This window comes from Erythrolamprus reginae, unplaced genomic scaffold (assembly GCF_031021105.1).
Source record: "Erythrolamprus reginae isolate rEryReg1 unplaced genomic scaffold, rEryReg1.hap1 H_37, whole genome shotgun sequence".
NCBI lineage: Eukaryota > Metazoa > Chordata > Lepidosauria > Squamata > Dipsadidae > Erythrolamprus > Erythrolamprus reginae.
This window is the reverse complement of record NW_027248492.1, coordinates 332501-357815: the sequence shown is the minus strand read 5'-3', so window position 1 is coordinate 357815 and position 25315 is coordinate 332501. Positions and strand designations below refer to the sequence as shown.

At 43.7% G+C, this 25315-nt stretch overlaps 1 protein-coding gene across 6 annotated transcripts in view; it reads left to right on the top strand.

Moving 5' to 3' along the window:
• The first annotated feature begins 5303 nt into the window (after positions 1–5303).
• Positions 5304–25315, top strand: part of LOC139155637 (golgin subfamily A member 4-like) — a 160611-nt gene continuing 140599 nt past the window's right edge. For all 6 annotated transcript variants that reach the window (XR_011557102.1, XR_011557101.1, XR_011557100.1 and 3 more), the window contains exon 1: positions 5304–9518. Coding sequence is in view for 3 of the 6 variants with exons in the window: in XM_070730852.1 (XP_070586953.1) it covers positions 5380–9518 (4139 nt within the window). In the remaining 3 variants the exon portion in view is untranslated. The remainder of the gene's footprint in view (positions 9519–25315) is intronic.

Here is a 25315-nt window from a genome sequence, read left to right as displayed (position 1 = left end):
AATAAATTTGGGAAAGTTGCAGGTTTAAAAATAAATAAGCAGAGAACTAAAATAATAACAAAAAACCTAACAAATATAGAAAATCAGACTCTAGAGAGGACTTTATGAATTCAGACAGTAAAAAGGGTAAAATATTTGGGTATAAAATTACCATCGAAATGTACAACTGTTAAGAAAGATATCTACATAGAATTGCTCAACCAGACAGAAAAGTAATTAGAGAAATGGAACAAATTGCCCATTTCATTAATTGGAAGAATTGCAACTATTAAAATGTCTATCCCACTACAAATGCTTTATTTTTTCCAAAAATTACCAATTGAATTAGATAATTTTTTTTGATAAATTAAACAAAATATTGAATAAATTTATATGGACAGGGAAAAGGTCAAGAATCAAATTAAAATACCTACAAGACAACAGGAAATGGGGGATTTCTGGGGTGCAGTCACAGCAGGTGGACCTGGCAGAGCTCTGCTCCTCGAGTCCAAATCCCAACGATCGGAAAACCTAAATCGAGGCGCATCAACCCTGTGGCGGAGATGAAATAGCGACGGACCCTTGAGCACTGTGGCGACAGGCAATCGCCAAACTGTGAGGAGGGATAAGCCTCACAAACTCCAAGCCAGAAGAGCCACAATGATGGTGCAAGTGCTGTGACAAAGAAACACAAAAAAGTACTTCAGGTTACATAATGTTTTTAAGTGGCTGTCCAATTTATTAGACAGTTAGAAAGCAGAATTTTATCTCTTGTTCTTCTACTGAGTCAGAATATGCCTGCGTTTCTGACTGTTGCAATGCTGTAACCTGTGTTTCTGCTCTTGTTGATAGTATTTGGAGTGATCCTATGAAACCAATTGTCATAATGGAGGACAATCTCTCCATTACCTTCATATCTGAAACTGAATACAGTGGTACCTCATGATACGAACCCCTCGTCATACGAACTTTTCAAGATATGAACCCATGGTTCGGAATATTTTTGCCTCTTCTTACGAACTTTTTTCACCTTACGAACCTGCCGCCGGCCGCCGGGATGCCCCACCTCCAGACTTGAGTTCCTCCCAGTTTTTTCCCACCCTGTCCTGCCCCATTCTCCCCCCTGGATCTCCATGGGTATCCTCCGTTTTTCTCCACTCTTTCCTGCCCCATTCTCCCCCCTGGATCTCCATGGGTTTCCTCCGTTTTTCTCCACTCTTTCCTGCCCCATTCTCCCCTCTGGATCTCCATGGGTTTCCTCCGTTTTTCTCCACTCTTTCCTGCCCCATTCTCCCCTCTGGATCTCCATGGGTTTCCTCCGTTTTTCTCCACTCTTTCCTGCCCCATTCTCCCCTCTGGATCTCCATGGGTTTCCTCCGTTTTTCTACACTCTTTCCTGCCCCATTCTCCCCCCTGGATCTCCATGGGTTTCCTCCGTTTTTCTCCACTCTTTCCTGCCCCATTCTCCCCTCTGGATCTCCATGGGTTTCCTCCGTTTTTCTCCACTCTTTCCTGCCCCATTCTCCCCTCTGGATCTCCATGGGTTTCCTCTGTTTTTCTCCACTCTTTCCTGCCCCATTCTCCCCTCTGGATCTCCATGGGTTTCCTCCGTTTTTCTACACTCTTTCCTGCCCCATTCTCCCCTCTGGATCTCCATGGGTTTCCTCCGTTTTTCTACACTCTTTCCTGCCCCATTCCCCCCTCTGGGTCTCCATGGGTTTCCTCCGTTTTTCTACACTCTTTCCTGCCCCATTCTCCCCCCTGGATCTCCATGGGTTTCCTCCATTTTTCTCCACTCTTTCCTGCCCCATTCTCCCCTCTGGATCTCCATGGGTTTCCTCCGTTTTTCTGCACTCTTTCCTGCCCCATTCTCCCCTCTGGATCTCCATGGGTTTCCTCTGTTTTTCTCCACTCTTTCCTGCCCCATTCTCCCCTCTGGATCTCCATGGGTTTCCTCCGTTTTTCTACACTCTTTCCTGCCCCATTCTCCCCTCTGGATCTCCATGGGTTTCCTCCGTTTTTCTGCACTCTTTCCTGCCCCATTCTCCCCTCTGGATCTCCATGGGTTTCCTCCGTTTTTCTGCACTCTTTCCTGCCCCATTCTCCCCTCTGGATCTCCATGGGTTTCCTCCGTTTTTCTGCACTCTTTCCTGCCCCATTCTCCCCTCTGGATCTCCATGGGTTTCCTCCGTTTTTATCCACTCTTTCCTGCCCCATTCTCCCCTCTGGATCTCCATGGGTTTCCTCCGTTTTTCTCCACTCTTTCCTGCCCCATTCTCCCCTCTGGATCTCTATGGGTTTCCTCCGTTTTTCTGCACTCTTTCCTGCCCCATTCTCCCCTCTGGATCTCCATGGGTTTCCTCCGTTTTTCTCCACTCTTTCCTGCCCCATTCTCCCCTCTGGATCTCCATGGGTTTCCTCCGTTTTTCTCCACTCTTTCCTGCCCCATTCTCCCCTCTGGATCTCCATGGGTTTCCTCCGTTTTTCTCCACTCTTTCCTGCCCCATTCTCCCCTCTGAATCTCCATGGGTTTCCTCCGTTTTTCTCCACTCTTTCCTGCCCCATTCTCCCCCCTGGATCTCCATGGGTTTCCTCCGTTTTTCTCCACTCTTTCCTGCCCCATTCTCCCCCCTGGATCTCCATGAGTTTCCTCCGTTTTTCTGCACTATTTCCTGCCCCATTCTCCCCCCCTGGATCTCCATGGGTTTCCTCCGTTTTTCTGCACTCTTTCCTGTCCCATTCTCCCCCCTGGATCTCCATGGGTTTCCTCCATTTTTCTCCACTCTTTCCTGCCCCACTGCCCCATTCTCCCCTCTGGATCTCCATGGGTTTCCTCCGTTTTTCTCCACTCTTTCCTGCCCCATTCTCCCCTCTGGATCTCCATGGGTTTCCTCCGTTTTTCTCCACTCTTTCCTGCCCCATTCTCCCCTCTGGATCTCCATGGGTTTCTGAACAAAACATTGCCAGCTGACCAACATGAATACCTCTGCAAAAGAATGTGTCTTATGTAAACAATATCACTGAAGACTGTCAAAGAAGGGGTGTCACGCTGTATATTGACAGCCCCTCAGAGACATTTAGTAATGAAACTGTTAACTAGTGTGTCTTATTGGATCCTCCTCTCGTGTCGTTTTCTTTTTTCTTCTTCTTTTTAACCTCCATGATGTAAGAAGCATATGTTCTCCTGTCCCTTGAAACAGTCTTTTATTTGTTTTATCTCTGTTTTATAAAAATAAATATCTTGTTTTTTTTAAAAAATGAATGATTAAGGCTTCTGTCCATCGACCTCCAGAGTTAAGGTCCTAACAGATCTTAATTTCTATGACAGAACTTTCGGCTCCCGGACAGGCAGAAGAGCCCGGAGCCGCTGTCTACCCACCCGGCTGCCTTGCCCATCTCCCCCCCGGCCCTTGGCCAATGGTGCCCACACCACTTGCTCCAAAAGCCGTGCCGAGACCAACCGGGAGCCCCCACTGCCAGGACAGGTGGGCAGGACTGGGCAGGGCTTGAGCCGCTGCCAGGACAGGGTGACGGGGCGGGGGTCTGGCCTCCAGCTGCCTTCCCCATGCAGCCCAGGTCCGCCGGCAAGATCTTGGCCTTGGACATTTCTTCCAAGGGTGGCCCGCTGTCTTCTTTCCTGGGTGCGGAGATGATGCTGCCTCCTCTGCCGGGCTCTTCATGCTTCCCTCCTGTCCCCACCCCACCCCCTTTTTCAAAGGAGGGGAGATTTCACGAAACGCCTGGCAGCTTTATTTCAATTCTTTCGTCCGGAAGATCCAAGGTGTTTCTTTTAGGAGACTAAAAAAAAAAGCTTCCTGTCCTGTCAAACGGGAAGAGAGGCTGGGTGGAGAAAAATAAACCCTTTGGCATTGCAGACTAGTATAACAGTTGAGGCCCTATCTGGACCAGGAGTCTCTGCGCACGGTCACTCAGGCCTTCATTATCTCCCGTCTAGATTATTGCAAGATGCTCTACATGGGGCTACTCTTGAGGAGTGTTCGGAGATTACAGATAGTCCAGATTGCAGTTGCACGAGCTGTCATGGATGTTCCTCGATATATCCATATAACACCAACACTCCGCACACTGCACTGGCTACCAGTTGGTCTCCAGTCACAATTCAAGGTGTTGGTTATTACCTGTAAAGCCCTACATGGCTTAGGGCCAGTCTATTTACGAGACTGTCTCCTGCCATATATCCCCCAAAAACCAATCAGATCACAGGGAGTTGGCCTCCTCTAGTTCCTGTCGACTAAATAATGCAAATTGATGGGCTAGCAAGGAAGAGCATCCTCTGTGGCTGCCCCGATGTTATGGAACCAAATACCCCCTGATGTCTGCACTGCTCCCACCTTACTATCCTTCCAAAAGGCTTTGTAGACCTGGCTTTGCAGCCAGGCCTGGCAGCCGTGAACATAACATCTTATCACGTCCGACTGCAATTGTTCTGGATGTATGTGGATTTCATTATGGTTTATTAAAGGTTTTAATGTTCTTATTACTAATTATTTGACTTGTTTATTGTATATACTGTTTATTATTGTAAGACCCTGAGTCCCATAAATTAAATTAAATTTACATAGATAAAATCTACATAGTGTTCAGATCAAGCTGAAGCAACTCCAAAAACTCTTTTCAAGGCTTTAATTTGGAAAACTAGTAAATCTTTATTTCTCTTCTTCACTGGGAAGAAAGTCACGGTTACAATGCTGCTATGCGAAAACATATTCCAGATCTAACAAGCTGAGTTTATAAAGCTATAAACCCTTTTCTAAGGGTTAGAGGATAGCGTCTTATCTCTGAGTCATATTAAATTTTAATTTTGTACAGTTTATCATAATATATCAAAAGCTTACTTCTTGGAGATGAGGAATGTGGCCATATTCCAACACACAGTTTGACCGAAAGTGGCTTCGTTTCCGATACATTCCAGGATATGACATATTGGTTGATTTTCACAAATCAAAACTTTTTCTACACATCTCCCTTCTTTTTGAGAATCTTCTAAATCTCACGTTCAACCAGGGACTGTCGGCTACCCCCACACACACACTCTCTGAAGATGAACTGCTTTTTTGTCTCCTCATCCTCTTTCAAATCTGACACTTCCTGAGGCTGACAGGGAGCAATCACAACACATAGAAATATTATTTTTATGTGTGTAACAGTACTGAAACTAAATGATTTTAGCTTTTAATTCCATTCTTCATAATAAGAAGCAACATAGTATATATTTAATTTTTAAATTTAAATTATTAGAATCTTGTTATGCATAGTATTTAAGTAGATTATGTATATATGTATGTATGTATGTATATGTATATATGTGTGTATGCATATATAAATCTATGTATTTTATTCATTATATTTCCCATATCTTCTTAACAGAGAATTCCTGAAATGGAAAGTTCTCCCACAAAGTGTCCACAAAATTATAAACGCCAGTTGGAAGATTTGGTTGTCCAGACAGAATCAGACAAAAATGAACACAGCATAGGTACTGTGACTGAAAAATATAGCAAAGAAATTGAATATGTGAAGCAGCCAGAACAGCAACACTGGAGATACCAGCTTGACATATTTACCCAGCAGCATCAATCAGAAATGGAAAAACTGAGAAAACATTGTGAAGAAGAAACTGCCAAGCTATTAAAAGAAAAAGAGGCTATATTGCATGCTCATATAGAAGAAATGAATGAAAAAACATTAGAAAAGCTAGATGTGAAACAAACAGAGGTAGAAGCACTTTCATCTGAATTATCAGATGCTCTGAATACCTGTCAAAATCTTCAACAATATATTTCTAAGTTAAAAGAGGATGCAGATAAAGCAAAGGTGGAGTTTGAGACAAAACTTGATCAGCAAAGAAATAATCATAAGGAGCAAGTTGAAGGTATTTTAAAAGACCAGGCAGTAATTGAAAAACCATTTAAAGAAGAAATAATTCAACTCAAACAACTCTTGGAAGCAAAAGAGAAAAGAGATGAAGAATTAGAACAGAAAAAAATGAAAGAAACTCTAGGAAAAGCTGAGTCACAATGTAAAATAATGTCTGCAGAATTAGATTTTTTATGTCAGTCAAGAGAAGATAATGCAAGTATTTATGAAAATTTGCAAGAGAAATTGGAAGTTATAAAGTATGAAAAGTCAAAACTTGAAGAACTGGTTGTAAAAACTGAAACTCAGTTGAATGAAGTAAAAACTGAGTTATATTTTCAAACATACCAGGTAAATGATCTAAAACATGAATTGGAAGAAGAAAAGAAAAAACATATAAAGAACACGTCATCTCTGACAGAAAAGTATGAATCACAATTAAGAAATCTTGGAGAAAAGTTCAGTCAGTTAAAATGTCATTGTACTAGCAAGGAAAGTGAAATTGGGCAAATAAAGCATTTCATGGAGCAACAAATTGAAAAGTATAGGCAGTTGTTATCAACCAAAGAAGAAGAAATTAGTGCTTTAAGAGACGAATATGAACTCAAGTTAAAACAGCAAGAGATACAAGCAGAAGAAGCTATAGAAAAATTTAAAAAAAATGAGGAAGAATTTAAGCAAAAACTTTCAGAACAAGAAACAAAACTGAAAAAAGATATTGAGGAGAACCAATTGGAGTTTTGTCACAAAGAGAATCAGTTTATTTCAAAAATGCTGACAATGGCTCATGCTAGTTCATTTGGAATAAATGATGCTGTTTCAAATCTGGAGATTAATCAGAATAAACAACTCAAAAGCATGGCTGAAGCTCACAAGCAAGAAGTGGATGAAGTTTTACATCTTTGTGAGAAGAAACTAAATCTACAGCCTGAAGAACACTTTGAAAAGCATGAAATAAGATTGCAAGAAAAAGAGCAGAAAATAAGAGATCTGATAAAAAGACTGGCCACCTTTGGTGCTGAAAGAGAAAGGAATAATGCAGAGATTACATGGTTAAAAGACAAACATAAAGAGAAAGACAAAACTATACATAAACTTCAAGAACAACTGCAACAGGCATTAGCACAAATGAATCTTTTGAAACAAAAAGAAATTGATTTTAAAAAGCAACTTGTAAAATTAGAGAAAGATATTTTTTCTTCGAAGGAGAAAATAACAGTACAGGATCAGCTTAATAAGATAAAGATAACAGAAGAAAAAATGAAACATGACCTTTTGGAACTGGCAGATAAGTTGAAAATATCTGATGTGGAACTCCAGGCCTTGAAGATGTCTCCTCTTAAAGGGCAGAATTATGAGATGAAGTTAGAAGGGGAAAGAAATGAGTTTCAGCAAAAACAAGCTGAATTTGAAAATTTCAAGAGAGATACAATTAGACAACTAGCTCATTACCAGCAAAAAGTAGACACTTTATTGAAAATAAAAGTTGATGAACTGATTGAACAATGCAATGAAAATATTTCTTCAATAATAGTTAAAATTGCTCACTGTCAGCAACAGACAATAAAAATTAAAGAAGACATATTAATTAAAATCAAACAAATTCCAAATCTAGAATTTCAATGTAAACAATTAACAGAGAGTCATGTAACTTTAAAAAGTAATTTACAGGAGTCAAAAAAGCTCCTGAAGGAAAAAGAACACTTAATGATGTCTATGAAAGCAGACATGGAAAAACATCTAACTGAAAAAGAGCTATTGCAAAAGGAAAGTTATCTCCAGCAGCAAATAGCAACAGAGAAGGAATCTTATATCACAGAACTGAAAAAAGAATTATCTGAGCATAGTAATGTTATTACTTCTATGAGCGAGGAGATAAATGATAAAGAAACAGAAATCACAGATTTAAAGAAGCTTATTAGTGAATTAAACGTCAGATTTGAAAAGACCATATCTGAAAAAGAAATTGCCATAACAATGTTAAACAAGCAACACAAAGAAAGCCAACTGCAGTTACTGAATAAGGTGCAAGTACTATCTTACAAAGTTGAATCATTGAATGAAGAGAAAATTACGGCCCTGAAACAGGTAGACCATTGGATGAACAAAATGTCAGAATGGAAGAAGAAAGCTCAATTGAGATTTACACAAAATTATAATACTATTAAGGAACTACAAAGTAAGATTGAACTGATTAATAATCAAGTTAGTGAAAATGAAGAACTGAATAGAAGGAAGGAAGAGCATGATAAACAAACCAAACAATTAGAACATTTAAAAAGCTTAATGGAACAAAAGCAGGTCAAAAAAGAAAAACAGGAATTTGATTTGGTTGCTGAGATAAAAATCCATTCAGCGAGAATTGCTGAATTAGAAGAGCATATTGCTCGGAAAACAATGGAAAATGATTATTTAATGGAAGAATGTAAAAAATACCGTGAAAAAGACAGTGAGCAAAAAGAAATGGCACAACAACTCCAACAGGCTCAGGAAGCAATAGTGGACAAGGATGACAAGCTGAAGAATATGGAACAAAAAGTCCTAACTTTTGAGAAGAAAATTCAGGTTATGGAAATTGACTTGGAAGAAAAATCAAAAAAAGTTGAAGGAATAAAACTGGCTCTATTAAAAACCAAAGAGGAAGAATTAAAAGCTTTAGAAGAAAGGTTTATTTCAGGAACAACTTCAAAAATAGCAGATCTGGAAAAAAAGGCTGAACACAAAATTGCTACTACTAAAAGACTGACTCAGCTGGAAGAGAAAGAGCAGCAAAATAAGTTACAGAAAAAATTGCAAGAGAAAGAAAAGAAAATCATGTCTTTAGATTTAGAAAAAGAGTTAATACAGAAAATAGAAACAATAAAGGTTTCTGCAGAGCCAGATAAAGTGCAAGCTTTAGAGAATTTGCAACAGATGTATGATTCAAAAATTGATATTTTAAGAAAGGATTTATTGGATAAGGAGAGATTACTTCAGAAGTATAATGAGGAAACAAATATGTGTAATATTTCAAAAATGGAGACTCTGGATCAGCAAGAACTTCTTAAAAATGCTCAAGAAGATAAAAATAAAATTGAAAATCTTCAAAAAGAACTTGAAGAACAAATCAAGAAACAGGCTTCATTACTTGAACAGCATACCAAGTATGAGAGTGAATTAACAAATGTCAAAGTAGAATTGAAAAACAAAGAAGTAAATCAACAAAATATAGAAATTGCACTTATTAAAGACTTAGAAAAAAAGCTTCAAGGAAAGGAGGAGGAAGGACAATCTTTACAACAAAAGATATATCATTTTGGTGAAGATTTTATGAAAGAGAGACATCAGAGGATTGAGATGAAAAATAGAATTACAGAATATGATGAAAAATTAAACAGATTGCAAGAGGAGGTAGATGAAAGGAATGGCTTTATAAAAATTCTAGAAGGAAATATAAAAGAAAAGACTAAATCACTCTTTGAACTTCAGAAGATGGTTGATAAGATGCAGATGCAGCAGAAAGATTTGCAAACTACACTGAAATATACAGAGCAAGAGAAACAGGAACAGCACAAAAATTTGATTAAACTTCAGAAGGATTTACGAATCTTGCGGAAAGATCATCAGCAAGAGCTGGAAATTATGAAGAAAGAATCTAGAGAAGAAATGGAACAAAAAATAAAGTAAGTTGCTGCTAAGTAACTGTTAACTGTTAATATTTCTTTAATGAAATACAATATATGTCGAATATAATTGAATGAAATAAAGTTATGATTAACATTATTTTCCAAATACAGATATACAGTATGTATTATCTATCAGGCTATTTAAATCTGTTGAACACTTTTATGAAGAACAAATATCAGTTTGGATTAACATATCTCACAACTGAAAAATATATAAGTGACCATAAATTATATGAATCAAGAGTTATCTATTTGCTTTAAAACAAGTCAAAATTTTGAACTTCACAAATGCAGGTTAAAACCAGAAATCATGATTATTTACAAACTGATATTTCGGATTGCATACGATATAAAGAAGTACATAAGGAAGTAAAAGATTAATTCAACCTTCAGCTTACAAGTGAAGATATAATAAAAGGAATATAACCATTAATTACCTTATTTTTCAGAGTATAAGATGTACTCCCCCCACAAAAGAAGCTGAAAATCTTATACTCTGTAGGTAGCCCCATCCACTGCCCCCTCCCTTTTCAGCCTCCTCGTGTTGCATTTTCAGGTGGTTCCTGGCAATGGGGATCTTCACTTCCATTCAGATTTTGATAATGAGCGGCATAGATCTTTTTATCCATTTAAAAGAAACCCTATCACCCTACACACATTTAACTGGAGTGGGTGGGGTGGGATGGGAGTGGGATTTTCATGGGGGAAGAACAGGGACTTGGCACCGAAGGCTCCACTCATGAGATGCCTGTGTCTTCCTACCTATAGTCGTAGGTGTTGAAATCCTGGCTTTCTCGCAGCAAGATCCAATAGAGATGCAGCACTTTTTTTTTTATTGGCCAAGTGTGATTGGACACACAAGGAATTTGTCTTGGTGCATATGCTCTCAGCGTACATAAAATAAAATATACATTTGTCAAGAATCATGTGGTACAACACTTAATGATTGTCATAGGGGTCAAATAAGCAATGAAGAAGCAATATTAATAAAAATCTTAGGATATACAAATCTTAGGCATATAAATCTAAATAATAAATAAATAAATAAATTTATAATAAATAAATATAAGCAACAAGTTACAGTCATACAGTCAACATGGGAGGAAATGGGTGATAGGAATGATGAGAAAAACTAGTAGAATAGAAGTACAGATTTAGTAGAAAGTCTGACAGTGTTGAGTGAATTATTTGTTTAGTAGAGTGATGGCGTTCGGAAAAAAACTGTTCTTGTGTCTAGTTGTCTTGGTGTGCAGTGCTCTGTAGCGACGTTTTGAGGGTAGGAGTTGAAACAGTTTGTGTCCCGAATGTGAGGGGTCAGTAAATATTTTCCCCGCCCTCTTTTTGACTCGTGCAGTATACAGGTCCTCAATGGAAGGCAGGTTGGCAGCAATTGTTTTTTCTGCAGTTCTGATTGTCCTCTGAAGTCTGTGTAAGTCCTGTTGGGTTGCAGCACCAAACCAGACAGTTATAGAGGTGCAGATGACAGACTCAATGATTCCTCTGTAGAACTGTATCAGCAGCTCCTTGGGCAGTTTGAGCTTCCTGAGCTGGCGCAGAAAGAACATTCTTTGTTATGCTTTTTTGATGATGTTTTTGATGTTAGGTGACCATTTTAGGTCTTGAGATATGATAGAACCTAGAAATTTGAAGGTCTCTAGTGTTGATACTGTGTTGTTTAGTATTGTGAGAGGTGGAAGGGTGGAAGGGTTTCTCCTAAAGTTCTCCACTGCACTTGGAAGGAGAGTCCAACATGGGTTATTCTGCAATCTTATTGGCAGAGACTGAGTTATTAATTTAAATAATTATTTAGGCACCGTCCCCTTTAGCCCCCATGAGCTCAGTTTCAAAAACTCAGTCTTAGAGTAGAGACTGTTTTTTTTCCTTTTAGTAAAGTACAGATTGTTAAGAAATGTATAATAAATGCTATTGCCTGTTTAATGTTTTTTCTTTGTTTTCACAGATGCTGAAGAAGAAAACGCCGATGGGGTCTCTGCCCTCCGCGGGCACCACCCCCACCATATCAGCTGGCCTCCTCCCCAGGGGCCTCTTCCCTCTGAGGGTACTGCCCTGAACGGGAGCAATGCAGCCTGGGGTCCCTGGCCTCCGCGGTCACACTTGGCTGCAAGCCGAAGTTGGGGGGGTCCGCGCCCCCACTGGGAGGCTTCCAGACGGTCCCAAAAAACCCCCGTAAAAGGAGAGATATGTCTCCTGCGATGCAGGACATCATTAATAACGCTTACTCGCAAGAAATGGCTGCGGCAACACAACAGTATGGTCAGCAACCTTGCCATGGACTCACAAGAGATATTTGGTCAGCACCACCCCCTTCAGGGTATGGCTCCTTAGCAGAGGAGACACCACTAGAGGAAAATGATAGAGAGTATGATCTCTCTGAAGATGAGACAATGCCTGAACCACCCTCAGTTGCGGGCCTATTCAAACCGGCCTTATTCAGAATCCTGCTCCACAAGGCCAAGCAGGTGGTTGATTTACCAGGCAGCACTAAGACTACCGAGACTACTGAGGCTGCCAAACCAGCAACTACCCTGTTTAAGGAGCCTCGCCCTGTGTCTGACCATATTCCGGCCTCAGAAATTGTTGTTGAAAGTGTTAAAAGACCTTGGCAACACCCGGCTGCAGCGCAAGGTCCTTCAAATAAAGAGAGGAGGTTTTACACCTTCGATGAAGAAGTGGAGAAACTACTAGAGTTCCCACCCATTGATCAACCGGTGATGACCCTAGTATCCAACGCCTTGGTCCCCACCGAAACAGGAGACAGCCTCAGACCAGAGGACCGAAAGGCTGAGATCCTGCTACGAAAGACTCACCAGATGGCCAGTTGGGCCTTTCATGCGGCGGCTACAGCGTCCTTTTTTAATAGGGCGTCTATAATATGGATACAGGAAATGCAGGCTAGACTCAACCCGGAGGAGGGTCACCTGCGCCAGGACTTGAGCAAATTGCTAGCAACTGCCGAATTCTCGGCTGATGCAACACTTCATGCGGCAAAATTCGCAGCAAAGGGCATTGAATAAACTACTCCGGTTTCGGGTGAGCGGTGAGGAGCATGGTGGGTCCGCTGCTCCTCTGAAACGACGGGAATCATCAGAAAAATGGGTCAATCCGGGCTCAAGATGGTTGGAGACGGGTCAGAGTCCACCGGTCACTTTGCTCCCCTACTTTTATGATCCTGAGGGTCGGGAATGTTCCCGCCTGGGGGGGGGGCGAGAAAGACCGCGGCAAGGAAAAGGTGGCCAGCTGAGACGCGGAGATGGCGGCGGCGTTCGGCGTTTGGCGGAGCCTCGCAGAGGATACAACCTCTGTGAGATGCAGCCTTGCTGGAGAGAGAGGAGAGGATGAAGGAACACCGAGTCACTGCTGAGGGGGTGTCGAGGGTACCGAGGGAGAGCTGACAGAGAGCGCGGCACCGGAGGAACATCTGGCCGGTGTGGAGAATGGCGGCATGACCGGACAGAGGTCGGAGGCTCGCGGCGCCGGCGGAGAGGAGAGGTGATAAGAGGAATTGTGGGGAGCAAAGGGAGTCGAGTCCCCCACTGAGATGGATCCCCAGCCCGACTCCGGAGGTGAGAGTCCGGTGTCGAGATGGTGATGATTGGGAACGGCAGAGACAACACGAGGGAGAGAGAGAGACAGCGGGGAAGAAATGGAGCTTAGTGTCGGAAGTCAACTGTAACACCAACAGATGAACGAGGACGTTCAGGGGAAATTAAATTAGCCCCCTCCCTGTTGGCACCAGTGGGTGAGAGCTACTGGGGATCATGGGGAGTCAAAAAACTGAGGACCATTCTATCTACTCCCTTTTATACTATTATTAATTTAATTGATTTTTAAAATAATTGGGGTCTAAGTAATGGATGACTGGGATAAATTTGCTTGTGGCTATGAGTGGAATGACTGGTATGATTGGGTGGGTGGGGGTGGGGGTGGGGGTGGTATGGATGAGTTTATTGATAGTAGTGTGAATGATAGGTCTGGCCGACCTGATGCTCGGGACCTCTCCGTGGCGCTAGACCCCGTAGAGCCCCATGGTTCAACGAGGAGCTCCGGGAGTTGAAACGCCAAAAGAGACGTCTAGAGAAGCGATGGAGGAAGAGTAGGTCTGAATCCGATCGAACACTTGTAAGAGCTTTTATTAAGACTTACAAAGTGGCGCTCAAGGCGGCAAGATGCGCGTATCATGCCGCCTTGATTGCATCAGCGGAATCCCGCCCGGCCGCTCTGTTTAGGGTGACCCGCTCCCTTCTTAACCAGGGGGGAGTTGGGGAGCCCTTACAGAGTAGTGCCGAGGATTTTAACACGTTTTTCATTGATAAAGTCGCTTGGATCCGGGCCGACCTCGACTCCAATTGTAAAACAGAGTCGACTGACAACGAGTCAGTCGAGGTGACTGGGGCACGTACTTGTCCACCTGTCTGGGAAGAGTTTGATCTGGTGACACCTGATGAAGTGGACAAGGCCATTGGAGCTGTGAGTTCCGCCACCTGTTTACTGGATCCGTGTCCCACCTGGCTGGTTTCGGCCAGCAGGGAGGTGACGCGGAGCTGGGCCCAGGAGATTACCAACGCTTCCTTGGGGAGGGGAGTTTTTCCATCACTCTATAAAGAAGCGCTCGTGCGCCCCCTCCTCAAGAAGCCCTCCCTGGACCCAGCTGTGCCTAACAACTATCGTCCAGTCTCCAACCTTCCCTTTATGGGGAAGGTTGTCGAGAAGGTGGTGGCGCTCCAGCTCCAGCGGTCCTTGGAAGAAGCCGATTATCTAGGTCCCCAGTAGTCGGGTTTCAGGCCCGGTTACAGCACGGAAACCGCTTTGGTCGCGTTGATGGATGATCTCTGGTGGGCCCGGGACAGGGGTTTATCCTCTGTCCTGGTGCTCCTTGACCTCTCAGCGGCTTTCGATACCATCGACCATGGTATCCTTCTGCACCGGCTGGTGGGGTTGGGGGTGGGAGGCACTGTTCTTCAGTGGTTCTCCTCCTACCTCTCTGGCCGGTCGCAGTCGGTGTTAGTGGGGGGTCAGAGGTCGACTCCTAGGTCTCTCCCTTGTGGGGTGCCTCAGGGGTCGGTCCTCTCCCCCCTGCTATTCAACATCTACATGAAACCGCTGGGCGAGATCATCCAAGGACATGGGGTGAGGTATCATCAATATGCGGATGATACCCAGCTTTACATCTCCACCCCATGCCCAGTCAACGAAGCGGTGGAAGTGATGTGCCGGTGCCTGGAGGCTGTTGGGGCCTGGATGGGTGTCAACAGACTCAAGCTCAACCCGGATAAGACGGAGTGGCTGTGGGTTTTGCCTCCCAAGGACAATCCCATCTGTCCGTCCATTACCCTGGGGGGGGAATTATTGACCCCCTCAGAGAGGGTCCACAACTTGGGCGTCCTCCTCGATCCACAGCTCACATTAGAAAAACATCTCTCAGCTGTGGCGAGGGGGGCGTTTGCCCAGGTTCGCCTGGTGCACCAGTTGCGGCCCTATCTGGACCGGGACTCATTACTCACAGTCACTCATGCCCTCATCACCTCGAGGTTCGACTACTGTAATGCTCTCTACATGGGGCTACCTTTGAAAAGTGTTCGGAAACTTCAGATCGTGCAGAATGCAGCTGCGAGAGCAGTCATGGGCTTACCTAGGTATGCCCATGTTTCACCATCACTCCGCAGTCTGCATTGGTTGCCGATCAGTTTCCGGTCACAATTCAAAGTGTTGGTTATGACCTTTAAAGCCCTTCATGGCATTGGACCAGAATATCTCCGAGACCGCCTCCTGCCGCACGAATCCCAGCGGCCGATCAGGTCCCACAGAGTGGGCCTTCTCCGGGTCCCGTCAACTAAACAATGTCAGTTGGCGGGCCCCAGGGGAAGAGCCTTCTCTGTGGCGGCACCGGCCCTCTGGAACCAACTCCCCCCGGAGATTAGAACTGCCCCTACTCTTCCTGCCTTCCGTAAACTCCTTAAAACCCACCTTTGCCGTCAGGCATGGGGGAACTGAAACATCTTCCCCTGGGCATGTTTAATTTATATATGGTATGCTTGTGTGTATGTCTGTTAGTATATGGGGTCTTTTAAATCTTTTAATTTTAAATTTGTTAGATTATTTATGATTTGTTTCCACGTGTTGTGAGCTGCCCCGAGTCTTCGGAGAGGGGCGGCATACAAATCTAAGTAATAAATAAATAAATAAATAAATAAATTGCTACTACCCTTTCTTCAAGATGCATGCTATGGCTAAGGAATTGGCAGGCAGACTTAAAGTCTAAGTGGAGTTTAGCCTCTTCGCCTTTTCAGGGTTCTACATTGTTCAGGGACGCATTAACTCCAGTCCTTATCGAAGGTAAGGACAAATGGAAGGTGCTCCCTAGGGCCTACAAACGCCAAGAACGCACTTTCAGATCACAGAGAAGGAGAGAGGAAGGTAGTGCTTTTTACATTTGTATTGTTTGAATTCAAGAAGGAGGGGCAGATATTACTGTAAGAGACAATTTTATTGGCAGTTTGTGTTCAAGCACAGACCAATCAGATTAGGCTGGGACAGGATTAGACTGGGAAGGATAAAAGGCAGGAAAAAGCCATTTTAAGTTGCACTTTCAGATCACAGAGAAGGAGAGAGGAAGGTAGTGGCCTGCGCGCCTAACGGCGCGCAAATCACATAATTATAAACCAAAATCAGCAAAGTTTGGTAGCAATAGGGGGGGTGGATTTTCTTGCTAAGTACTTGTATTTCAATGCATTGTTAAGATGACTGGCTTGGTGCAGTGTAACACTTGTTTGGCTGTTGTCTTCCATAGTACCTTGTGGAACTTGGGGTACTGCCCTCTTTGCATGACATTAGGTTAGATGGCGAGATCTCTAGATTGCAGTCCTTAGTTTGTAGCTTGCAGTCTGAAGTGGAAAGATTGTCCCAGCCACATGCTGTAATGCAGCCATGTGTGCAGCCTCCACTTCCACAGCGCCCCCCGAGGAGGAGGGCTGTGTGGACAACTGTCGGTTCAGGAAGATTGCGTGCAGTTGAGCAAAAACATAGCAATTTTGGTCTCTCTGTATCGAATTCCTATAATGTTCTTGCGGATTTAAATAGTAAGGATGTTGGAGATATTAGCAAGGTCCCTCAGGCAGAGAATGAGGGGATGTTCAAAGGGGAAGTTGTTCTAAGTGAGGTACATAGTGTCACCAAACCATCAAGTGCAGTTAGTAGAAATAAAAAGAGGACACATTTTCTTGTGGGTGATTTGACTGTTAGAGGTGTTGATTTGGGACAGAGTAAGGATGTGGTGAAGGAGATGAGGTGTCTCCCAGGGGCCACTGCCAGCAGGGACAGGAGGCGGATTACAAACATTGTCAAAGCTGTGAGTAAAGGTAATAACGTTGATGTCGTGGTGCATCTTGGCACAAATGATTTGTCTCAGAGAAATGTTAATGTAGTAAAAAGAGATTTTCAATGTCTAAGTGTGGAGCTTGGTAAAATAACTGATTCAGTGACTTTCTCAGAGGTGTTACTGGTTTGTGGCCAAGAGGATAAAACAACGTGTATCAGAGAGTTTAATGTGTGGTTAAGGCAGTGGTGTAAAGCTGAAGGTTTTGGCTATGTAAATCATAATGTCAGTAGATGGTCTAATATGGAGTTGTTTAAGAGGGATGGTTTGCATCCATCATACAGAGGTACCCAGGTGCTCGGTGAGGAATTCAGAACTTTTTTGGACAGGCATTTAAACTAGGTAAAGGGGACAGAGATGTAACTGATGTGGGTGATTTCTGTCCCCGACCAATGAGGATAAATCAGTTTTTGGAAGCTTATGAAAAGGGAGCTGCAAATAAAATAGATGTAGTTGTTGATGATAAGGGGCAAACTAATAATGAAAATAATGTTGTTCGGGTAATGTGCACGAATGCTCGAAGCTTGAGCAACAAGCTCTGTGAGTTAATGGCCATAATATCTAGAGATAATTTGGATCTGGTTGCCATAACTGAGACATGGTTTACGGATTCTAATGAATGGGAAATATCCATACCAGGATATACACTGTATAGGAAGGATAGAATAGAGAGAAGGGGAGGTGGAGTAGCCATTTATGTTAAAGAAAGTCTAAAAACAACACTAATTCAAAATACATGTCAAGATCTGGAGACTCTCTGGATTTGCATGCAAAATAAAGAAGGTTCTGTCATTAGAATTGGGGTGATCTATAGGCCTCCAGGGCAATCTGAGGAATATGACAACAAGATGGTGGATGAAATTACCCAAATGGCACTAAAGGGAGATATTGTGGTTATGGGTGATTTCAACATGCCTGATGTTGACTGGAATATCCCCAGTGCCCTTACATGCAAAAGTAAGAATATAGTAGAGGCCTTTACAGGAGCAGCTCTGGCACAGCTGGTTAAGACACCAACTAGAGGGGAGAATATTCTAGATTTAGTTTTTAACGAATGGGAATTGGGTTTCAGAGGTCAAGGTGGGAGAAAATTTAGGTTGCAATGACCATCTATGTTTGTGGTTTGATGTAAAAACTCATTGTGAGCAATCCTATAATGCAACCAAAGTATTGGATTTCAGAAAAACAAATTTTAATGCAATGGGGGAATATTTAGATAATGAATTAAAGGGGAGGGATGAAATGGCAGGAGCGAGAATCCAGTGGACTGTATTAAAAAAGGCCATCTTAAAAGCCACTGGACTGTATGTAAGACAAATCACTAAAGGTAAAAGGAAGAAGAAACCGCTATGGTTTAGCAATGATGTAAGGGCTATAGTCAATGAAAAAAAGGCTGCCTATAGGAGGTATAAAGAGTCTGGAACTATAGCTGATAGAGAGGTGGATAAAATGAGACAGAAGGAGGCGAAACAGATAATATATGCTGCTAAAGCCTCAAAAGAGGAAGAAATTGCCAAATCTGTAAAGAAGGGGGATAAAACCTTCTTCAGATATATTAGTGATAAGAAGAAGAAAAACAGCGGCATCACGAAGCTTAGTACCGGGAATAATACATGCATTAATGGGAATAAGGAGATCGCTGACCATTTCAATAGCTACTTCTGTTCAGTTTTCTCAAAAGACACCTTACAAAATAATACTATAGAGGGATATAGCATTGCTTCCAGCTGTACGGATTCAGCTCCAGTGATCTTAGAAGCCGATGTCTTAGAAGAACTTGAACAATTAAAGATAAATAAGGCAATGGGTCCAGATGGCATCCACCCCAGAGTTCTTAAAGAACTCAGATCTGTCATTGCTACCCCCCTGACTGATTTGTTTAACCAATGCTTGTTAACAGGAGAAGTTCCTGAGGATTGGAGAATGGCCAGTGTTGTGCCTATCCACAAGAAGGGCAGTAGAGAAGAAGCTGGTAACTACAGGCCAGTTAGCTTGACATCAGTGGTAGTTAAAATGATGGAGACTCTACTCAAAAAGAGGATATATCAGCACCTAAAAAACAATAACTTATTGGACCCAAATCAGCATGGCTTTACTGAAGGCAAATCATGTCAGACTAATCTCATTGATTTCTTTGACTATGTCACAAAGGTGTTGGATGAAGGGGATGCCGTGGATATTGCATACCTGGACTTCAGCAAAGCCTTTGATACGGTTCCACATAAAGAGCTGATAGATAAATTAGTGAAGATTGGACTTAATCCCTGGATAGTTCAATGGATTTGCAGCTTCCTGAAGCGTAGACATCAGAGAGTTATTGTTAACGGCGAGTATTCTGAGCAGAGTCAGGTTACAAGCGGTGTGCCACAAGGGTCTATTCTGGGTCCTATTCTTTTTAATATCTTTGTGAGTGACATAGGGGAAGGTTTGGTAGGGAAGGTTTGCCTATTTGCCGATGACTCTAAAATGTGCAATAGGGTTGATATTCCTGGAGGCCTCTGTAATATGGCAAATGATTTAGCTTTATTAGATAAGTGGTCAAAGCAATGGAAACTGCAGTTTAATGTTTCCAAATGTAAAATAATGCACTTGGGGAAAAGGAATCCTCAATCTGAGTATTGTATTGGCAGTTCTGTGCTAGTTAAAACTTCAGAAGAGAAGGATTTAGGGGTAGTGATTTCTGACAGTCTCAAAATGGGTGAACAGTGCAGTCAGGCGGTAGGGAAAGCAAGTAGGTTGCTTGGCTGCATAGTTAGAGGTAAAACAAGCAGGAAGAGGGAGATTATGATCCCGCTATATAGAATGCTGGTGAGACCACATTTGGAATACTGTGTTCAGTTCTGGAGACCTCACCTACAAAAAGATATTGACAAAATTGAACGGGTCCAAAGACGGGCTACAAGAATGGTGGAAGATCTTAAGCATAAAATGTATCAGGAAAGACTTAATGAACTCAATCTGTATAGTCTGGAGGACAGAAGGAAAAGGGGGGACATGATCGAAACATTTAAATATATTAAAGGGTTAAATAAGGTCCAGGAGGGAAGTGGTTTTAATAGGAAAGTGAACACAGGAACAAGGGGACACAATCTGAAGTTAGTTGGGGGTAAGATAAAAAGCAACATGAGAAAATATTATTTTACTGAAAGAGTAGTAGATCCTTGGAACAAACGTCCAGCAGATGTGGTAGATAAATCCACAGTAACTGAATGTAAACATGCCTGGGATAAACATATATCCATCCTAAGATAAAATACAGAAAATAGTATAAGGGCAGACTAAATGGACCAGGAGGTCTTTTTCTGCCGTCAGACTTCTATGTTTCTATGTAACGCAGACAAACACCCTACATATGTCGCCAGTCCTTTCATTGGGACTCTTCCCAAACTACCAACCAGACCCAGAGACCATATCAGCAGGGTCAATATAACCAGACCCCTTTAGATCGGATCGTACGGCATTCCAGGACAGATCACGAGGGTATCAGCAAACAAGATGCCCCTTCAGAGGTAGCACCCAAAGAGGCTTTAAGCGCACCAAGCGACTTGGTCGAGTCACAACCTTTAGGAGGGAAACTCCAACACCTTTTGGCGAACAACGACATCAGACCAATGGGCCATCGCCACAGTGTCCCAAGGCTTGCGGTTGGAGTTCCTCCAGCCCCCACCCAACCGCTTCATCCATTGTCCAGTACCTCATGACAACCAAAAGAGATCACAATTGATGGAGGAGATCACCCACCTCCTGGACATTCAGGCCATAGAGCGGGTGCCTCGTCATGCGGAGGGCACAGGCTACTACTCTATGATCTTTATCATCCCCAAGGCCTCGGGGGGATGCAGGATGATCCTGAATCTCAAAAGGCTGAACGTATTCATACGTTACAGGAGGTTCAGAATGCATTCCCTCCAAACTATTATAACAGCAATTCGGCCAAAGGACTATCTAACTTCTATAGACCTAAAAGAAGCATACCTCCATGTCCCCATCTACCCAGCTCATCGTAGAATTCTTCGTTTCTGTATAGAGGGGACCCATTATCAATATTGGGCTATGCCATTCGGCCTGTCATCAGCCCCTCGGATGTTTACCAAATTGCTTGACGTCATATCAGCTGGCCTCCGCTCTCAGTCCATCCGCTTGATGGCGTACTTGGATGACATTGTCATTCTCTCCAAGTCCCCCGCGAGAACGAGAGAAGATTTGGCCCTCACTATGCAAACGTTGGAGTCCCATGGCTTCACTGTCAACCTAAAAAAGAGTCCTCTGGTCCCCACGATCAGACTGTTACATCTAGGCTCTATCATCGACACAGTCTCCGGAACGGTATCACTGTCGCCGGAGAGACAGGCCAACATTCATCAACTGATTCACAAATTGCAAAATCAACGACATGCTTCCCTCGCCTTTCTGTCAAAACTTTTGGGGACATTGGTGTCAGCAATAGGTATCGTACCTTGGGCCCGACACCATATACGAGCCTTACAATGGCTTCTACTTCCGGCCCAGAGGGCAAGAGTCAGTCATACCAAGCAGCGGATTCATCTGTCTCAATGACTCAAGACATCCCTATGCTGGTGGGGTCGCCAGCATTACAGCAAGGGACACCCATTCACATCCATGATCGGGTGGTCCTCACAACGGATGCCAGCCTTTCCGGCTGGGGAGCACACATCGGAGCTCACATGACGCAGGGACTTTGGTCCACACAGGATTTGTCACCTGTCAACATCAATTTCTTGGAACTCGGGGCGGTATTCCTCGCCCTTCAGTCCTTTTCGCTGGTTCACAACCGACATGTCCTAGTCCTAACAGACAATGTAGCAACCAGGGCCCACCTGAACCACCAGGGGAGCACGAAGTCTCATCAGTTCAAGAAGGAGACCACAGCCTTATTTCAATGGGCCGAAACCAACCTAGCGTCGTTAACAGCAGAACATATTGCCAGAACAAGCAACGTTCGAGCAGATTGGCTCAGCAGAGCAACCTTAGACCCCCTTGGAATGGTGACTGGATCCAGAACTCTTCAAGAGGATCGTTCGTCGGTTCGGGGAACCGAAGGTGGATCTCTTTGCTTCTCACCTCAACACCCAGCTTCCGAGGTTTTACACTCAGTTTCCAACTCCAGGCACAGAAAAAGTCAGTGCCCTGCTATCGCCCTGGCTGCAAGGCCTACTATATGCTTTACCTCCAACGAGCCTCATCCCCAGGGTTGTGGACAAAATTCTCTTGGAACAGGCGGAAGTGTTAATGGTGGCTCCCCATTCGCCACGTCGCCCATGGTTTTCGGATCTGGTAGCCCTATCGATTTCTCCCCCATGGAGGATTCCGGATCGGGAAGTTGCCCTCAACCAGGGTGTCATGACTCACTCAGACCCTCAATGGCTCCAACTGACTGTCTGGCATTTGAGAGGGACAGACTAAGGAATCACCAAATACCTGCAGACATTATTGATACCATGCAAGCAGCCGGTCGCCCGTGTACAGCCAGAATATACCAAGCAACATGAGCAGCCTTATGTGAGTTCTGTACTAAACAACAGGTCAATCCCACAGAAGCGTCAGTAATCTCTGTTCTTCAATTTCTACAGGCAGGGATTGAGCGGGGTCTGGCTCCTAATACCTTAAGGAGACAAGTGGCAGCTCTTGCGAGTCCCGGATACCCGCTCCTTATCTCATCATCCATGGATAAAGGATTTTCTGAAGGGAGCTTCCAATATACACTCCCCACCGGTTCATAGATTCCCGACATGGGACCTCTCCTTGGTCCTAAAGGCCTAACGAGGCCTCCGTTTGAACCCCTAAGAACAGTTCCACTGAGAATTCTTTCCATTACAACAACCTTCCTCATAGCTATAACATTGGCTCGGCGAGTATCGGAACTCTCAGCACTTTCTATCCGCCCAGACCTTTGCATCTTCTACCCGGATAGAGTGGTCTTCAGATTAGACCTGTCATTTGTGCCAAAAATCAAACTGCCTTCCATAGGAAACAAGAACTGATATTACCAGACTTTTGCACTCATGGCAACCATCCCTCCCAACTCTCATGGCATAAAATAGACGTCAGATGTGCCTTAAAAATTAATGTTAGAAGGACAGACTCCTTCAGGAAGTCAGAATCCTTATTTGTCGCCTTTGCACAACAAAAGTTGGGACTTGGAGTGTCATCTCAAACCATTAGTAGATGGCTCCGAGACTGTATTTATGACGCCTATAAGGCAAACTCTTGTAATCCACCAAAAGGGTGACGGCTCACTCAGCCCGGAGGGCAGCCACGTCAACAGCATGGACAACGCAAGCCTCCATTGAGGACATTTGTCGGGCGGCGACCTGGGCGGCTCCGTCCACCTTTATTCATCATTATAAGTTGGACTCCTTTGCATCAGCAGAGGCATCATTTGGTAGACGGGTACTACAACGGGTGTGTGACACTCCAGCGACCCTGGAACAACCTTGTCCCACCCAGAAGAATTGAACTTTGGTATATCCCATGTTGGACTCTCCTTCCAAGTGCAATGGAGAATAACCGTTGTACACACCTGAACGGTCTTCTCGATGCACTGGAAGGAGAGTCCAAACCCGCCCGGCTTAAATTTGTTCCCAGTTCAGGGACGCCGGAGTGGGTTGTTATAAAGTTATAGTTATTGCTTGTAGAAATAAAGTTCTAGTTATTATTACACTATCTTCGTTTTTAAAATTGAGCTCATGGGGGCTAAAGAGGGCGGTGCCTAAATAATTATTTAAATTAATAACTCAGTCTCTGCCAATAAGATTGCAGAATAACCCATGTTGGAGTCTCCTTCCAGTGCAGCGAGAAGACCGTTCAGGTATGTACAACGGTTCTTCTAGATTGTTCTGGTCACACCACAAGGATAGTTGTTCAACTTCCCGTCTGTATGCAGTAGTTTAACAGATGGATTGTTTGAGATGCAGTCATTAGTGTATAGAGAGAAGAGAAGTGGTGAGAGTACACAGCCTTGGGGGGCACCTGTGCTAATTGTACATGTATCTGATGTGATTTTTCCTAGCTTCACCTGCTGCTTCCTGTCTGTTAGGAAGCTTGTGATCCACTTACAAGTGTGTTCACGTACCGCTAGCTGATTTAGTTTGGTTAAGAGAATGTCCGGTACGATGGTATTGAATGCTGAACTGAAGTTCACAAAGAGGACCCTAGCGTAGGTCTTTGGAGATTCAAGATGTTTAAGGATGTAGTGTAGAGCCATATTAACAGCATCATCTGTTGATCTATTTGCTCGGTATGCAAATTGCAGGGGGTCTAACAGTGAATCCGTGATGGTTTTCAAGTGGAACATCACTAGCCTTTCAAAGGTTTTCATAACTACAGATGTTAGAGCAACTGGTCTGTAGTCATTCAGTTCCTTGATGGAGGACTTCACTTGATGAAGGCTCCACTCATGAGTACCTGTGTCTTCCTACCTATAGTCGTAGGTGTTGAAATCCTGGCTTTCTCGCAGCAAGATCCAATAGAGATGCAGCACTTAAGTCCTCCACCACCACCCGCCCGGTTTCCCGCAAGCCCCCTGCACCTTTGCTGCTTCGATTGGACCTGATTCTCAAAGTGGCTCTGGGAAGCACAGAGGTCAGGACTTGGTTTGTGAAGCAGGCACTGCAGAGGTGTTGTAAGACAAGGTGGCTCACTACTCTGCCTGCCCCTTTTCCAGACAATCCAGACTGAGGCTGGTCAGCTTCTGTTCCTGGCCCAGGAGGTGGATCTGGCCAGGAGGAAGGAAAAGGTGAATCTGCAGAGAAGGAAGGGAGGGTGCATGGTTCTGCTATGTGCATCGAGGAACCGGGGAGGAAAGCATTTTCATGAAGCCGTGCCCTCAGCATGTCCCATTTTTGGAATCAGGGAGAAAAGCATTTTCGGGTGGCAGCACCAGTTGGAACTGCCCACCACCTGAAACACGTTGCTCTGTTTTGGTCTTTTCATGCTGTGTTATTAGAATTAGGGAGGAATGCATTTTGGGCAGCACCACCACAATCCCTTCCCCTTTTCCAAAAATGGAACATGCAGCTAGTGCTGCCTTGCAAATGCTTTCCTTCCCAATTCCAAAAATGGGGCATGTGGCTGCTAATGCCACCCAAAAATGCTTTCTTTCCTGATTCCAAAAATGGGGCATGCGGTGAGCACTGCCGTCTGAAAATGCTTTATTTCCCCGATCCCCGATGCACATTGCAAAGCCATACAACCTCTTCCTCCTTCTCTGCAAATTCATCTTCTCTTTCCTCCTGGCCAGATCCATCTCCTGAGCCAGGAGCAGAAGTTGATCACCCTCTGCCTAAAGAAGGGGCAGGTAGAGTGGTGATGCTGGTAGACAGAGGCATTTTTTTTTTGTTTTCCTTCCCAAATATTAAAGTGCGTCATATATTCTGAAAAA